The sequence below is a fragment of the Hemiscyllium ocellatum genome, chromosome 35 (assembly GCF_020745735.1).
Source record: "Hemiscyllium ocellatum isolate sHemOce1 chromosome 35, sHemOce1.pat.X.cur, whole genome shotgun sequence".
Lineage (NCBI taxonomy): Eukaryota > Metazoa > Chordata > Chondrichthyes > Orectolobiformes > Hemiscylliidae > Hemiscyllium > Hemiscyllium ocellatum.
In genome coordinates, this window is record NC_083435.1 from 36,690,360 (window position 1) to 36,708,156 (window position 17,797).

General features: G+C 46.0%; 1 protein-coding gene across 1 annotated transcript in view; it reads left to right on the top strand.

Moving 5' to 3' along the window:
• The window catches only part of LOC132832631 (uncharacterized), a 36,823-nt gene that overhangs the window by 9,812 nt on the left and 9,214 nt on the right, over positions 1-17,797 (top strand). The window contains exons 5-13 of the mRNA XM_060850713.1: positions 1,498-1,605; positions 2,012-2,044; positions 2,541-2,570; positions 10,897-11,157; positions 13,717-14,007; positions 14,974-15,252; positions 15,922-16,041; positions 16,487-16,519; positions 17,212-17,247. Of these exons, the coding sequence (XP_060706696.1) occupies positions 1,498-1,605; positions 2,012-2,044; positions 2,541-2,570; positions 10,897-11,157; positions 13,717-14,007; positions 14,974-15,252; positions 15,922-16,041; positions 16,487-16,519; positions 17,212-17,243 (1,187 nt within the window). The 3' untranslated portion in view covers positions 17,244-17,247. The remainder of the gene's footprint in view (positions 1-1,497; positions 1,606-2,011; positions 2,045-2,540; positions 2,571-10,896; positions 11,158-13,716; positions 14,008-14,973; positions 15,253-15,921; positions 16,042-16,486; positions 16,520-17,211; positions 17,248-17,797) is intronic.

Genomic DNA, 17,797 nt, shown 5'->3' on the forward strand with positions numbered 1-17,797 from the left:
TCCTGCCCGGGAGCAGTGGGAGACAGAGTGGAGGTGATGTTGGAGACCATGAACCCATTCCCCATTACTCTACATTTACCCCTGACTAATGCACCTCACCCACATTCCTGAACACAATAGGCAATTTAACATGGCCACTTTACCTGACCTGCACATCTTTGAATTGGGGGGAGGAAACCCATGCAGACACGGGGAGAATGTGCAAACTCCACACAGACAGTCGCCTGAGGCTGGAATCGAACCTGGGTGCCTGGCGCTGGGAAGCAGCAGTGCTAACCACTGAGTCACTGTGCCATCCCCTTGTTCTTAAAACTAATCAAAATGGTGTCAGATTGTGGTGACAGTGAAAAATCTTCTCACTGTATTTTACTGTTTTCTCACTGTAAAATACACATGACAATGAAATCCTTCGTTCATTCACATGATAGGACTGGAGAGGGTGCAGAGGAGATTTACCAGGATATGCCTGGTCTGGAGACTCCACCTGTGGAGTGGAGAGATCAATGAACAGGGGGAATAGATTTTATATCAGTCTGAGAACATCCACATTAATACTGAGAACGTTCCGAGGAGATGTGAGGAAAAGTGGGAAGTGGGAATCTGGAACTCACTGTCTGTTAGGATGTTGGGGCAGAAACCCTCATTAGCATTTAAGGAGTATTTAGATGTGCCCTTGTGATTCTAAGGCTGACAAGGCTATGGCCAAGTGCTTGAAAATGGGATGAGAACAGTTGTTGGTTGTTGTTAACATGATGTGCTGAAGGGTCTCTCTCTGTGCTGCAGGCATCTCTGTCTCTGTCACCCCCACATCCCAGGAGCAGATTAATGAGGTTAATGTGACCAGTGCTTATCGTTCACTCAACTGAATCTCCACTATACCCCCCTCCAAGAACAGTCTGTCTGATGTGAGGTTTGATGTTCAGGACACAATGTCATTCTCTGGATAGAGTCTGACCGAAGGTGCACTTTGCCACTTTATATTGTAACCCCCTTGAGGTAAAGGCCAACACTCTATTAACTTTCTGTGTTTTTTAATGAAACATGCATGAGATTTTTAATGATGTTTATACATGGCCTTGCTAAATGCATTATATTTAACCTCACAACATAATCTCACAACAGCAGGAAAGGATTCAGATTTGTCTTCCTCAGATCTAAAGTGGTTGATTGCACACTTCCCCACATTGGATAAAACGGAAGCAGATGGAATTCACTCATTTACTCTGTTACTGTCCCTTCAGTCCGTCTCTCAACCTAGCGCCTTCTGTAAACATGGATATTATCCCTCTAGATTGGGACAACACGGTGTTTACACCCCCTTCAATAGGACCTTTAGGGACTTCACTGGAGAGTGAAACTGGGTGATGGTCAAACCAATGTTAAACCAATCCCATCAAGTCCCAACGGACACGTTCTTTTCAATTGTCTCGAATTAACACGAATTGGGGACGGATCCAGGAACAGAGATAATCCTGATGTTATACAAATGTATTTCAGAAGTCCTGAAAAACAGTGCAGGATATGCTCATCTTGGAATTGTGATTGGATTAGTCGCTGCAATGGCTGCAATATTCGGAATAATCATCTGGAAAAAACCCTGGAAAGGTAAGAATCAGAGGGAGGGGAATGTGGACCTGAGGGGACAGGGTGAGTGTGGGGGAATCTTCAGTACTGGGAGTACAGGGCACTGTGGGGAATGGAACTGAATAACCCCCCCCACACACGCATACACACGTATACACACGTCCTGTCCCCTGTCTGACTTTCCTTCAGGTGATCGGCCCAGTCCAGGTCCAATATTGATCATTAAACCCTTCACTCACTCTCACCTCCTCACTGACTGAATATCAATGGGATGGGAGAGATCTCCAGCATCTCCATAAAAGGTTAGGATGGAAAGGAATGTGGGAGCTAGGATTTCTTACAGAACCTCAATTCCCTCACACTGTGTTGTCATCCTTTGAGAATGGAGTATTCCCCATTCTAATGGACATTTATTTTGTTTCTGCAGGTTCACCAGGTGGGACCTACACAACAGCTCCCAGTAAGTGACTGAGGGGACAGAGTGTTGGGAATGATGGAGAGGGATTTGCAAGTACAGAGTTACATTGCACTGAGTGTTACTCAGGCTGACACATCTGCCACCCTCCTCACTCTGAAGACCCTCAAACTCTCGTCTCTTATCCCACTTCTTCCTCATTTTCACACCTTCTTCCCCCCTCATTCGTCTCCATCCAATTCTTTGCTTTTTCATCCGTTATCCCCATCCATCACCAGTCAGTTCCTGTTCCCTCAGGCCCCAGTGTCCCACTGCCTCACCCTTCACTTCCCCATCCCCCACACTGCACTCCCTCAACCCCACCATCCACTCTCTTCCTCCAACCCCTCTTCCTCCACTCCCTTTGTGCTGTGCCCCCTGGGTCTGGTTTGTTAATGCTGAGGGGAATTGAATCCTGGGTCCTGTGACTGAGCAACAATAACTCAAAATGGTCACGTTTATATTTTGTTCCATTTCTCACGGTCTGTTTTTATTTTCTCAGCTTCTGATATGTCTGTTCCAGCTCCTTCATGATTTGGTGAGTGACATTTTAACGTAGCTCCAGTGATATGTAACATTTTCATGCCCCACCTGACCCTGTCCCACCCTCCCAGTCACTGTTAAACTCTATCAGACTAATTCTCCTCCCCCCACACCCTGTCCCACCCTCCCAGACACTGTTAAACCCTGTCAGACTAATTCCCCTCCCCTCCTGACACTGTCCCACCCTCCCAGACACTGTTAAACCCTGTCAGACTAACCTCCCTCCCCTCCTGACCCTGTCCCACCCTCCCAGACACTGTTAAACCGTCAGACTAATTCCCCTCCTCTCCTGACCCTGTCCCACCCTCCCAGACACTGTTAAACCCTGTCAGACTGATTCCCCTCTCCTCCTCACCCTGTCCCACCCTCCCAGACCCTGTTAAACCCTGTCAGACTAATTCCCCTCCACTCCTGACCGTGTCCCTCCCTCCCAGACACTGTTAAACCCTGTCAGACTAATTCCCCTCGCTCCCTGACCCTATCTCACCCTCCCAGACACTGTTAAACCCTGTCAGACTAATTCCCCTCCACTCCTGACCCTGTCCCACCCTCCCAGACACTGTTAAACCCTGTCAGACTAATTTCACTCCCTCCCCACCCTGAAGTGATTGCCTCGTGTCTGTCATTCCTGACCTTCACTGCAGGTCATTCCTGGAGCCTTATTGTGGAATAATGGGATTCTCCTGTTCCAGTGTGAACATGGACATCATTGTCCATCCTTCCATATCACAGCAGACACACAGAATTACAGCTCATTGCTCACACCCAGTTCTTTCTGGATTGAGATTGAGTTTTCCTGGGAATGTGTTTCCACAGATTGAACGGTGGATCCTGGATCTGCAGGTTTGGATCCCGATGCTTCAAATGAGACCTTCTCAAGTCGTGTTTCCATCCCGTCTCAGAAATGTGAGCAGTGTCACCGTCAGAGGGATCTTCATGGATGGTTCCTCCCTCACACTTTCTGATCCTCACTGTCTTCAGTGGGTCAGTGATTGACCTGAAATGTTTCAATGTCCTGAACTCCCTCTGAGCGAGGTTTGTACTGTAGGACGTGAATCATTTCTGCACTTTATGCAACAAAATTTTAACTTTTATGTTAAAGTCTCTATGAATTTTGTAACTGTCTGATTGTTAGATTGATATCTCTCTCTCACTATTTAACTTCTACTTTTCTATTTTTATTCTCATCTGTTTTAAGCCGAACTGATCTGTTTTGCACTTTACGGAAACAGTGTGATCAAATGTGAACTTTTATGTCAACTTCCTTTATTTTGTTCAGGATGCACAGCGTAGTGTTTATTTAATGTGTGTGTTTCAGAGTTGGATGGTTGATAATGTCTGGGAGTGTTCATTCCCTGGGGTGGGGGAGCGGGGAATGTCCTTTCGGAAGGATCTGAATGAGTGTGAAGAGAGGGCCAGGCAGCTGCTGGGAATCAGGAATACTTCACTGACTGGTGACCCAGCAGCTATTGGAGGGAGGAAAGGGCAGGCTCACCAGCTGAATGTTTCACCCAGGGCTGAGCACACAAGGTTCTGGGCTGGGACAGATGGAGAGGAACCTTCATTGTCAATGTTTCCTTCTGACAGGTGCTGCCTTTGGACACACCGCCTGGAGGGGGAGGGGGGGAAGGGAGAGTCTGTGTCAGCAGCTGAGACTCTGTCTTACTCCCCTCTGTGACCCAGGGCTCGGTGCCCCTCCAGGTCCCCTGCCTACTCCCTCGGCTGCTGTCACCCACCACTTTCCCCTAGACACACACACAAACACACCACACACACAATCACGCACATATTCAGCGACACACACACATACACCGAGAGACCATATATCCAACGCTAACATCTGTCAGAAAAAACATTGACAACAAATACTCACACCTCAGTGAGTGATGTTTGTGTCATGCAGTGGGTTTTGAGTTTTATTGGCGAAACTCTTAAAAAAAAAAATGTGGTCCTGTGATGATGGCAAGTCAGTGTTTATAATATAAAATTTGCATTTCACAAATGATATCTCTTTTTGTTTAAAATACATTAAATGTGTCAACTATCATCTGCAGTTAACACTTAATTACTAGATACAGTTCACAAAAAATATTCCTCAACAAAACTCTTCCTTGCAGTCTGTCCCACTTTCCCCTGAAGCCGTCCCACCTGGTGTGGGCACAAGTTGGTGATCCTGGTTGTTTGAGTGAAAGCTGCTTCTTGTTCCTGCCCCAGTACCACTGGCCCTCCTCAGGACTGAGCTTGGACATTGGTTCACAGTCTCATGACAAATTAGACAAGAACTTTCCGGTGTGGTTTATGTGACCAACACAACACTGCACACTTCTCACATCTGTTCATCCCCATGTCTTTGTTACAGCTCTCACCTTGTCAGGATCAGGCTGAAGTCCTCTCACTATCGAACATTTCCCGTGCACTCGACTTCAGTTCCCTTCACCTCTTCCTTTTCAGCTTCCGCTTCATCTGTCAGGACCCCTCCGCAGTCACATTACATTTTAATCAGAAACTGTGCAATGGCTTCTTTCACTGTCTTTCACATCTATATATGAGCAGCTAATCCACAATAATATCCACTGTCAGAAGATCCCTGATGTTCTCATGCTGTCTGCTTTGATGCTGTTCTGGAACAATCATTGAAATCCTTTGGATCGATGCAGACTCTCAGATTTCCAGGTGTTTTTTTTCCCCATGGCCGCGATGCTGCAAATGCATTCTGTGGGAGTTGTCCCTTTCTTGATAACTCTCTGTTTGTTCCCAGCTCGACTATCTTTCCTTTCAGGTTGGACAGGAGGGCAGCTGGATCTCTCCTCAGCAAATGCTGCACTGGTCTCACACTCTCATCCTCTTTGAGATGATATGTGTTGCCAATCTAAGCTTTAGACTTGCTTCAGCTGGGATGAATGGATTGTTACTCAATGTCTACGATCTGGATCTGCTGGTCTTTATTGTGACAATCACATTGGTTTCTCAGCTTCATTTGTCCTCTTGGGAAGAGTGAGGTTTCATTAGGTGGTCTCATATTTACCTTTGATGGATTCGTTTTCAGGTCATCAAATAGAGCCACTTCACATTGTGTCGTGAAGATTATGATGTTGCATGAATCACTGGCGCCTGTCTGACAGTTCACATTCACCTGATGCTCTCCTTCTGCAGTTATCATTCTAACAATAACAAACCATTTGTTACCTTGAGACCCAGTGATACTGACAGGTTATATAGTTTAGAATGACCCATTTAGAATCACCATCTGACACGTGTCCGGCAATAATCAGTTTGGGCCTGCTTTTCCTCTTTTGAGCTGAAGACTTGTGTTTAAAGTGAATCAGATTCTTGCAGGTAGACCATAAATTCCCCAACACTTGATGTCCTTCCTTTTCTTTGCTGTGTTGTCCTCTACAACATTTACATCCTGTACACTGGGGCTTGATGTTTCTGCTGGCCCTTCAGCAAATGTTTCTTCTTGTTTTTCCCATTATGCTGTTCTTGTTTACCGGGACAGAGTCTCAGCATAATGCAAAACCTTGTCTTTGTCCGTTAATCCTCTCCAGCTTTGATTGACAACCTCAGAGCTTCTGCACACGGCAATAGATTTCTCGAGCAAGTTTCTCCTCTCTCAGAAGCTGCGCTGTCATGGTGGGACCTCTCAAAAGACATTCTTATCTCCAACAAGATTAGCTTCTATTATCCAGACTCTGAGATTCCAGCCAGATACCTCAATGCCATCACCGTACTGATCCATATTCTTTGTCTCCTTCAGGGATTTGATGTCCAGCACAGCTCCGTTCTGTGTAATCAGTAATGGAGTGCTCAAAAAATAGCTTCAAGGCTTTCAAAATGTCTCCAGCCTGATGTTTCTGTCCCCAGTGAGGTCTAGAATGTAGACCAGCTTGTAGCTGTAGCTTGGGCCTGATGGGATGCATCCCAGCGCATTCAAGGAAGTAGCCACAGAGATAGTTGATGCATTGAATCTTCTGGAAATTATCCGATTCTGGAAAAATCCCAGAGGATTCAAAATCCGCCACTTTTACTTAAAAAAGAAAGGAAACAAAAAATGATAACTTTTGGCTGGTCAGTTTGATGCCTGTTATTGGGAAAATGAATCTAGAAATAAACAGCATGACCAAGCAGAATCAGCATGGCATTGTGAAGGGGAAATCCTGCCTGAAAAATAAATAAAACTCTTTGAGGAAGGAACAAGCAAGATAGATACAGCGGAAGCAGTGGGTGAACTGTCTGGATTTTTGATAATTGCCCATATATGAGGCTACTCAATAAGATAAGAGCCCATGATGGTGGAGGTAGTATATTAGTATTGATTGAGGATTAGCAAAGGAATTAAAGAGAGAGAGTTCCAATCAAGGCAGCGTTTTCACAATAGCAGCCTGGAACTAGTGCCACAGGGATCAGTGTTGGGGCCATAACTATTTACAAAAGATATTAATGACATGGAAGAGAAAAGTGAATGTAATACAGTCTGGTTTGAGGATGATACAAAAAGATGTGGGATGGCAAGTGATGAAGATGACATGAAGTGTCTGCAGAGGGATATAACGAGGTTGACTGAATGGGCCAACACTTGGCAGATGGAATGTAATGTGGGAAAATGTAGGTTATGAACTTTGTCAGGACAAACACAGGGACTGAATATCATTCAAATGGAGAAAGCCACAGGAAAGAGGGAATTCAGGGTCTTCAGCCCTGAATCACAAAAAGCCAGTGTTCAGGTTCAGCCGGAAGGCAAATGGAACGTTGGCCTTGACTTCAAAAGGATGGAGTGTAAAAGTAAGGAGGTTTTGTAAAAACTATAGATGGCACTGGTCAGACCCAGTGGGAAGACGGTGACCAGGTTTGGGCCCTTTATCTAAGGAAGGATATCCTGGTAGTGAGGGCAGTCTGAAGAAGGTTCACTCGGCCGCTCCCAGATATGGAGGTTCAGTCTGATGGGGAGAGCTTGAGTAGAGTAGCCTGCACTCATTGGAACATAGAAACATGAGAGGTGGCCTTTCCCCAGAGGAGGGGAGTCCAAAACTAGAGGATAGAGGGATAAGAGGGGAAAGATTTAAAGGGAGCTGAGGGGCCAGTTTTTCACACAAGGAGTGGTGGGTATATGGAACCAGCTGCCAGAGGATGTGGTAGAGGTGAGTACAATTACAATATTCAAAAGACATTCGGACAGGTACATGGACAGGAAAGGTCGAGGGGAATACAGGACAAACACAGACAAATGGGATTCATCTAGTTTAGGAAACCTGGTGGTGGACGAGTTGGGCTGAAGGGTCTGCTTCTATGCTGTATGTTTCTACAACTCTCTCTGACTCTAGGCCTGCACTAGAAGTAACTCCCAGACCATGGGCCCTTCAGGACCTCACTCTGGAGCTCAGGGTCACCTGGTACTTGCCTTGCATCAGCCAGGTCACTGTGTACAGGGATAAACAGTATCTTCCATACCCAGACAGACTGACCTTAATACATATCGCTGGATACAGGGAGAAATGTACAAGTTTAAACGGATGCAAAGAGGGATGCATCCACCCGGATAGAGATGAGAGTTCAGGGTCTCACATGACCAGCTTTTATAATTGGATAGGGATCACTGTCCTTTCTAATGAAGAGTGGGAGCGGGGCTGTCGGATGGAGAATGAGGATTTCCCTCCCATTTCAGCTGCAGCACACGGTCTGTGCTTTCACCTCCTGGAGCGATCCCCGTTCCTGATGTGGGCAGCGTCTCAAACCTGCAGCTCTTGGTGTCAAACCCCTGTGTGTCTGCCTTTCAGTCTCCCGGTAACTGGTGACACTCTCACGGTTTCACATTTAATTGGGTGTTTTTTTCTGATACGAACCAATCATTCCCCTCTCTGTTTGAGTTGGAGGAAGTGATCAAATTTCCGTCCAACTTGGAGAATGGACTCACTACAGACGTTTTTCTTTGTCATTTCCAGTCCATTATCAGCAGCTTTTACCCCAATCCGTTTTTGATGGGAATAGGGAGAGTGGATTCCCAGAATGTGGCTGATCCTTCTCTCCATCTCCCTGTGTTTTTCCCGGGTCTCTCCCGGTAAGTACAGAATTCAGCTTTCCATTCTCTCTCTCTCTCTGTGTGTGGGGTGAATGTGAGTCTCTTGGGGAGAGTTTGAAATGGGGGATGTTTGATCAGCCGCCTGTTATACAGCCAGCCTCATCTTTTACACATTGAAGGCAGCACAGTCTGGGAGACTCTGATGGGATTTGTGTCCAGGTCTCCTGACAGCAGGATGTAGAAACCCCGAGATCAGAGAAACTCCGAGAAAATGGGAAATGGTTCCAATGGAGAATTTTAATTTTCACATCGATTGGGAGAAGCCAAACAGCTTCATCATTCCTGGTCTAAAGTCTTGTAAACACTGCGGGGAGGAGAAGGAGACTCCATGTCTAACCCAGCCCAGGCTCAGCTGTGATGCCCTCATGGTTGAATAGGTCGGGTTATCTCAGACACCAACATCCTACTGGCCGTGTATAAAGGGCTGATTAAAAAGCTCAGTGAAGGACAGTGGGGATCCTGTTCGGGATTGTCCATCCCCCTATTTGACAGAGAGACTGTTCACACAGTGACTGTCCCCTATGGTCTCACACTTCATCCTCCCAAATATTCCTGTTTCTCTTCATTTCAATCCGGATTCACTCACCCCACACCTTTCCTGGTTATGGATAAACCTGCCCTCGGATTATCCTGAATTCCTCACTCCAGATGGACCATGGGCAGGAGAGTCCTTTCAATGTCCTTTTTCAGTCTATCCTGGGACATTGCTCCAGGTTAGTGATAGACCGGGTTTGTCCCTGGCTCCTGCTCCAGGTTAGTGATAGACCGGGTTTGTCCCTGGCTACTGCTCCAGGTTAGTGATAGACCGGGTTTGTCCCTGGCTCCTGCTCCAGGTTAGTGATAGACCGGGTTTGTCCCAGGCTACTATCCAGGTTAGTGATAGACTTGGTTTGTCCCTGGCTACTGCTCCAGGTTAGTGATAGACCGGGTTTGTCCCAGGCTACTATCCAGGTTCGTGATAGACCGGGTTTGTCCCTGGCTACTGCTCCAGGTTAGTGATAGACCGGGTTTGTCCCTGGCTACTGCTCCAGGTTAGTGATAGACCGGGTTTGTCCCAGGCTACTATCCAGGTTAGTGATAGACCTGGTTTGTCCCTGGCTACTGCTCCAGGTTAGTGATAGACCGGGTTTGTCCCTAACTACTATCCAGGTTAGTGATAGACCGGGTTTGTCCCAGGCTACTATCCAGGTTAGTGATAGACCGGGTTTGTCCCTGGCTACTGCTCCAGGTTAGTGATAGACCGGGTTTGTCCCAGGCTACTATCCAGGTTAGTGATAGACCGGGTTTGTCCCTGGCTACTATCCAGGTTAGTGATAGACCGGGTTTGTCCCTGGCTATTGCTCCAGGTTAGTGATAGACCGGGTTTGTCCCTGGCTACTATCCAGGTTAGTGATAGACCGGGTTTGTCCCTGGCTATTGCTCCAGGTTTGTGATAGACCGGGTTTGTCCCAGGCTACTATCCAGGTTAGTGATAGACCGGGTTTGTCCCTGGCTATTGCTCCAGGTTAGTGATAGACCGGGTTTGTCCCAGACTACTATCCAGGTTAGTGATAGACCGGGTTTGTCCCTGGCTACTGCTCCAGGTTAGTGATAGACCGGGTTTGTCCCTAACTACTATCCAGGTTCGTGATAGACTGTGTACCAGGTTACTGTTGCAAATTAGTGATTAATCTGTTTAACATTCCTGTCCCAGCCTCTTCCCTGCGTCCACACTGACTCCATTAAGGTTAGATTAGATTCCCTAAAGTATGGAAACCGGCCCTTCGGCCCAACAAGTCCACACCGACCCTCCGAAGAGCAACCCACCCAGTCCTATTCCCCTACATCTGACACTACGGGCAATTTAGCATGGTCAATTCACCTCACCTGCACATATTTGGACTGTGGGAGGAAACCGGAGCACCCAGAGGAAACCCACACAGACACAGGGAGAATGTGCAAACTCTGCACAGTCACCTGAGGCGGGAATTGAACCCGGTCCCTGGCACTGTGTAACCACTGAACCACCGTGCCACCCCAAGTATCTGAGTGATCCTGATTCTGTGTTTACTCCCTGTTCTGAGAGGCTGCAGCAGCTAATTCTGTCCCAGTTGTGTCTGATTCGCTTTATGACATCAGACAGGACTCTGACAGTCTGATGAAGTGGTGGACTATGGGAGATAGTCACTGTGTAGATGGGTCCTTAGACAGATTGTAGTCCATGTAAATAGCTAGTAACCTGTCTCTTGTCCTTTTACAGATGCTAACACATTTTCAGTGATCTTCACAGCAGTCTCTGGCATTTATGATATGCCTGAGGTTATTGGGATTGCAATGGTCAATGGAATCCAGATTGATTATTTTGACACCAAACTCAATCAGACCGTCCCTAAATTGCAGTTCATGGCAGACACTTTTGGTGTTGAATACTGGAAATATATCACAAGTCTCGTGAAGACACGATCAGACATTGCAAAGCAGGTTCTGGATACAATGATGAAAAGTACAAACCAGACAACTGGTAAGTTCAGTGTGTGATGAAGCAGACCAACCCCCGCCTCAAAACATATGAAGAAAATGGCCTGGACCCTAACTTCTCATTTTTTGTTAAGGCAAGTGTAAGGCACTCTTTTCAGTTTTGGTTTGATTGGTCATCATCTTAGCTTTCAGCAAAACACATTTTATTCTTACAACATGAGGGATTGATGAAGGCAGATTGGTGGATTGATCTATATGGACTTCAGTAAGGTTTTCAACTAGGGAGACTGGTTCGCAAGGGTAGATCTCATGAAATACCAGGAGAATCAGCCATTTGGATTCAGAACTGGCTTGAAGGTCGAAGACAGAGAGTAGTGATGGAGGGTTGGTTTTCAGACTAAAAGCCTGTGACCAGTGGAGTGTGCCACTAGGATCAGCGCTGGGTCCACTGCTTTCCATCATTTATATAAGTGATTTAGATGTGAACATAGGAGCTATTGTTAGTAAGTTTGCAGATCGCATCAAAATTGGAGATGTAGTGGACAGCAAAAAACATTACCTCAGAGTACAATGAGATCTTGAGCAGATGGACCAATGGGCTGTGGAGCGGTTAATGAAGTTGTTATGAAGATGTGGGTGTATTGTAACTTTAAGAGAGTTAAAAGCAACAGACCTACCTGACAGAACCAGTATTCTGAAAAAACTATGTAATGTAACATTTGGTCGAACAGCTTGATTAGCTGGTTGTCTGGAGACAAAAACAGATTCAAATTAGGCCAATCAGTTTAAATTATATCCCCCCCCCCCCCCCAAAAAATACCTCCAATCCAGTTAGAACTTAGTATATTAACAATTTTAAAAACCAATGACACATTCCAATGCTTTGGGGATATAAATCTGGGGAAAGTGTAACAGTTGGGAGGAGAGCAGCCAAGCCACTAGCATGTAAAAAGGCTGCCCAAAAAAGAACCGTCTCAAAGGTACCATTATCACTCAGTAACCTAGGAAGCAGAAGTCCTGAGAAGAAGAAAAGAAGACAGGAATACAGAGAAGAACCGAAAGCTGTTTGGGTTGGAGATAAGAAATTTTGTTTTGTAAACTTAATCAGGAGTTTTATCTGACTAGTATTGTAGAAAGGGAAAGTAAAAGATAGGTTAGAGGAAGGAGTTGTAAATAGTTGTTAGTTAATTATTCTCTGTTATTCTTTAAGAAATAAAGTTGTTACTTTCCCTTTAATTATTTCTTGGCCTATCAACTTTCACACATTGCTGCACAGGATAAATCTTTTCTGTGTTGCTGGGTTAAAATAAGCAGGAGGGTTTACCCATGTCATTTTTTTTAGTTTAATTTAGATAAATGTGAGGTGCGGCACATTGGAAAGGCAAATCTTAGCAGGACTTATTCGCTTAATGGCAAGGTCCTAGGAGTGTTGCTGAACAAAGAGACCTTGGAGTGCAGGTTTATAGCTCCCTGACAGTGTGAGAGAGAGAGAGAGGGAAGATGTTGAATGCGATAGTGAAAGTGAGCCTTGGTGGGAAGTGGGTGTAGTGACAGCAATAGTGTATGTGAGGCAGCAGAGAACAGATGATGGCCCTTACCCTGACAGAGCAGAGAAGGTCAATGAGCTTCTTCCTCCATTTGCTGAGCCTTCCTCCAGGCAGCTGACACTGCACTGACCCAGGGGACAACCTGCCAGCAGGATGTCAGGGTGTAGTAAGTGCCTCTCTCTGCTGGTCCTGAGAGAAGAGGACACTCCTCCTCTACACCACCCTGTCCATCAGCACTCCCACTACCCATCCACAAAGCATGACGCAATATTCCTCTGCTGTCCCAAATATCCTAAAGTGTGCAGGACAGATCCAGACAGACAGTCCCTGCCCAGGTGAGCAACGTGTTCAATTCTTTGGAAGTTGGCAGCAGCTTCAGAGATGCCAGTCCATTCTGGGATACCCAGACAGTGATGGGTTCTCAGTATTGTCACTGGTAGAATCAGATCACAATGGGTGTCAGGGGTATGTCTGGCAGGGCAGGTGATTATTGAGGAGGGTTTAGGATGTTAGAAGGTGGAGACCCATTAGGCCTCATAGATAGAAACTGTCCTTGAAACGTGATGAAATTGACCCTTCACAAAATAAAAGCAGAATTCAACCCTGTGGCTGTAACCCACTCTTCAGCTCCAGTGCTGTACGGAAGGATGTCCCTGGATTTTGATCCTGTGATTGTGAAAGACTGGTGTTGAAGTTCACGTTCCAGTGGGATTGGAGAGGAACTGGCAGGTTTGTGGTGTTCTCAAATATCTTCACACCTTCCCCTTTTAGGTAGAGTTCGCAGGTTTGGGAGTAGCTGCAATGAGGAGCCTTGGTGAGTTATTGGAGTGTATACCTGGTAGGTAGCACACACTGCTGTCACTGTGCGTTGGTGCTGTTGGGGGGGTGGGGGGGGGGGGGGGGGAGGAAGGAGGAATGCTTAAGATGATGGATGGGCAGTTGATTTGTCTGGATTCTCTGAAGCCTCATGTGGGTTGCTGGAGCTGAAACTATCCAGACAAGTGGAGCATGTTCCATCAGAATTGATTGTTGACCCTTTTTTTGGTCACTGGCAGGAATTCACATTTTTCAATGGATTAGGAGTGTGGAGGTGAATGAAGATGATAAAGTCAGCAGAGGTTCCACAAAGAGATCGATGCGTTTTGGATTTGATGGAAACGACTATATCAGCCTTGAGCCAGACAGAATGAGATGGGTTGCTTCCAATGACAACGCAGTGAAGATAAAGGAAAAATGGGATTCTGATGAATCCTGGAACAAATTATGGAAAGAGCATCTGGAAGAAGTATGCGTTCAGTATTTAATGAGATATTTGCAAGCTGGAAAAAAATACTTCAAAAGGGAAGGTATTTATTTCAGTTGTTATGACCCACTGGGACAGTCTGCTGTAAATTGTTCTGTCCCTGGAGACATACCAAATGGTAAAGTTTCTTTTTAAGGTTCACATAGTACCTCAACCTGCTTGATGTTCAGCCCAAGTTTTATCCAAAACACAGACCAGGTTTCTGTACTAACCAAGAATGATTACTTACCATAAGTAATTAGACTATTGTTACAAGTAAACGGAAACATATCCGTGGTATATAACACTACTAACTAAAACTCTAGTCCCTTTATAAAGTCCCCCTTAAACATACAAAGATAAACAAATGGGGAAAATGGATCACTGAAAGAGGAAAGTCAGTCCAATGGTCTCTGTTTTCTGACATCAATGTTGAAATCATCCTGTCAGTGAGCCAGACCACTTACTGTTCAGTTGTCTTTCTCACTTCAAAACACACAGCCCACAGCAAATGCTGCAGGAAAAGGAACTGGTTTACTTCAAGTTTAAAAATCAGGTTCTTTTTACTGCATAGAACAGGTGGCTTCTACAAGGAAGAACTTCAGCACAGGTGTGTGTGTGTGTGTGTCTGTGTAAGTGTGTCTGTGTAAGTGTGTCTGTGTAAATGTGTCTGTGTAACTTGGTTGCAGTTCCAGCCTGCTCAGTTAACTAAGAATGAATCAGCTTAATTTAGAAATAGCTACTCAACTCCTGCACATTTCAGGAACACGCAACCATCAAAAACAGAGTTCAAAATAGGTATCAATTTCCTTGCTGGGAAATTATGCAGTCATCCTGGCAAGTCCCTGTTTACAAAAGCAGTCCTTCCTCCTCATAGTCCACAGTTTTAAAGATACAAAGATATAAGCAACATAGACCTGACATGGTTCTAATCCCATGTTCTGATCTAACCTCACTGATCTATGAAACCGTTCTCCCATTCCATTCAGTGTCTGTCTGTTGTTTGTGTTTTCACCCTTTCCCATCACAGTTCAGCCTGAAGTGTTCATCTCCAGGAGGGAGCCCAATGGTCAGGACAAGCCACTCACTCTCTCCTGCCTGGTCACTGGGTTTTATCCTGCAGACATCGAGGTGACCTGGCTAAGGAATGGAGAGGTCATGTCTGAGACCCAATCCTCGGGGGTACGACCGAACCACGATGGGACCCATCAGATCCAGAAAGAGATTGAGATCAATGCTGGGGATGAGGATCAATACTCCTGTCAAATTGAACACAGCAGCCTGGCAGAGGGCAAGCTCTATCAGTGGGGTAAGGGACTGGAGAGTGTGTGTGTCTGTGTGTGTGTTTATGTGTCTGTGTGTTTGTGTGTGTGTGTATGTATCTCTGTATATGTGTATGTGTCTGTGTGTATGTGTGTCTGTGTGTGTATGTGTGTCTGTGTATTTGTGTGTGTCTGTGTGTTTGTGTGTGTATGTATGTGTGTGTGTCTGTGTGTATATGTGTGTTTGTGCATGTGTGTGTGTCTGTGTGTATATGTGTGTTTGTGTGTCTGTGTGTGTGTAGAGTCTGTGTATGTGTCTCTGTGTGTATATACACGTGACAGATGAAACCATTTCTTGGACACTTTTTCACTAACTACACCCCTCCAACCATTCACTCACTCCTTCACCTCACCCAAGGCCGATCTACCCCACCAGCACTAGTAAGGACAGGACACAGAGATATCGGGGAGAATGGGAACTGAACTGTCTGGGGAGGTAACCCCCAGGACAGGTACAACACGATGTTTATACCCCTATCAATGGGATCTTGGTGACTTCACTGGAGAGTGAAATCGGGAGAGGGTCAAACCAGCATTTCAACCAATCCCAACAATTCCCAACAGCTCGGAGCAGTTAAAATTGTTCCCAATCAATACAGAGCTAGAAATAAATCCAGGAACAGAGAGAATCCTGATATATTTCCAATGTGTTTCAGAAAATCTGAAAAGCAATTGGCTGCATTCCCATCTTGGAAGTCTCATTGCATCAATGGTCATTCTATTGGCTGTTATTGTCGGGATAGTCGGAATAATCATCTGGAAAAGGTCACGGAGAGGTAAGAATCAGAGAGAGGGGAATGTGGAACTGAGGGGACAGAGTGAGTGTGGGGGAATCTCCAGTACTGGGAGTACAGGGCACTGTGGGGAATGGAACTGATTGAATCCCCACACACAGATACACACGTATAAACACGTTTCGTTCACTGTCTGATCATCCTTTGTGTGATCAGCCCAGACCAGGTCTAATATTTATCATTAAACCCACTTCACACAATCAGATCCTCACTGAGTGAATATTAATGGACATGAAGGGGTTTTCTGCATCTGGTGGGGATGCAGGGGAGGGGAGTATGGGAATGAGGATTTCTGACACAATCTCTGTAAAACCTTCCTTACTGCCTTGTTTGTGTGCCATCACCTTGATAACTTTTTAACATTTGTTTACAGTCTCTGAGAATGGATTATTCCCCATCCTAATGGATGTTTATTTTGTTTCTGCAGGTTCACCAAGTGGGACCTACACAACAGCTCCCAGTAAGTGACTGAGGGGACAGAGTGTTGGGAATGATGGATAAGGTAATGGGAGGTGTAGATCAGATCACCTGCAGAATGGAAACAGGCCTTTCAGCCCAACTCTCTGAAGAGTAACCCACCCAGACCCATTCCCCTACCCTATATTTACCTCTGACTAACACACCTAACACCATGGGCAATGTAGCATGGCCAGTTCACCTTTGGATTGTGGAAAACCGGAGCACCCGGAGAAAACCCACACAGACACGGGGAGAATGTGCAAACTCCACACAGACAGATACCCGAGGTGGGAATTGTACCCGGGTCCCTGGTGCTGTGAGACAACAGTGCTAACCACTGAGCCACCGTGCTGCCCCTATTAGAGTGTAGAGTTATATTTGCCAGGGTGTTGCTCAGGGTGACGGGTCCGCCTCCTCACAATGCTGTTTCTCAGCCAACACTCTCTTATCGTCCTGTTTCTCTACTCCATGTCCCCAGTGCCTCTCCTTCGAATTGTCACCCTCCATTCCCTTCCCCCACTGCCCCTCCCTCCACTCACTCACCCTTAATTCCCACTGGGGGGTGCTCGGAGAGTCTGGTTAGTTAATGCTGAGGGCGATTAAATCCTGGGTCCAGTGAGTGATAGAGAATACCTCACACTGTCTGATTTTATATTTGATATAATTTCTCATGTTCTGTTTTTATTTTCTCAGCTTCTGAAGTCTCTGGTGCAGCTTCTTCATGATTCAGTAAGTGACATGTCAACTTTTCTCTGACTTAGGTTTATTTAGATTTAGATTCTCTAGATTTATTTGTGACATTTTCACATCCCTCCTGATCCTAACGCACCCTCCCAGACACTATTAACCCCTGTCAGACTAATTCCCCTCCCCTCCCCACCCTGTCCAACCCTCCCAGACACTGTTAAACCCTGTCAGACTAATTCCCCTCCCCTCCTCATCCTGTCCCACCCTCCCAGTCACTGTTTAACCGTTTCAGACTAATTCCCCTCCCCTCCTGACCCTGTCCCACCCTCCCAGACATTGATAAACCCTGTCAGACTAATTCCCCTCCCCTCCTCACCCTGTCCCACCCTCCCAGACACTGTTAAACCCTGTCAGACTAACTCCCCTCCCCTCCCCACCCTGAAGTGATTGCCTTGTGTCTCTCCATTCCTGACCTTGTGGGTTTCCTAGGCCCCACTACAGGACATTCCTGGAGCCTCATTGCGGAATAACAGGATTCTCCTGTTCCAGTGGGAACATGGACACCATTGTCTGTCCTTCCATATCACAGCAG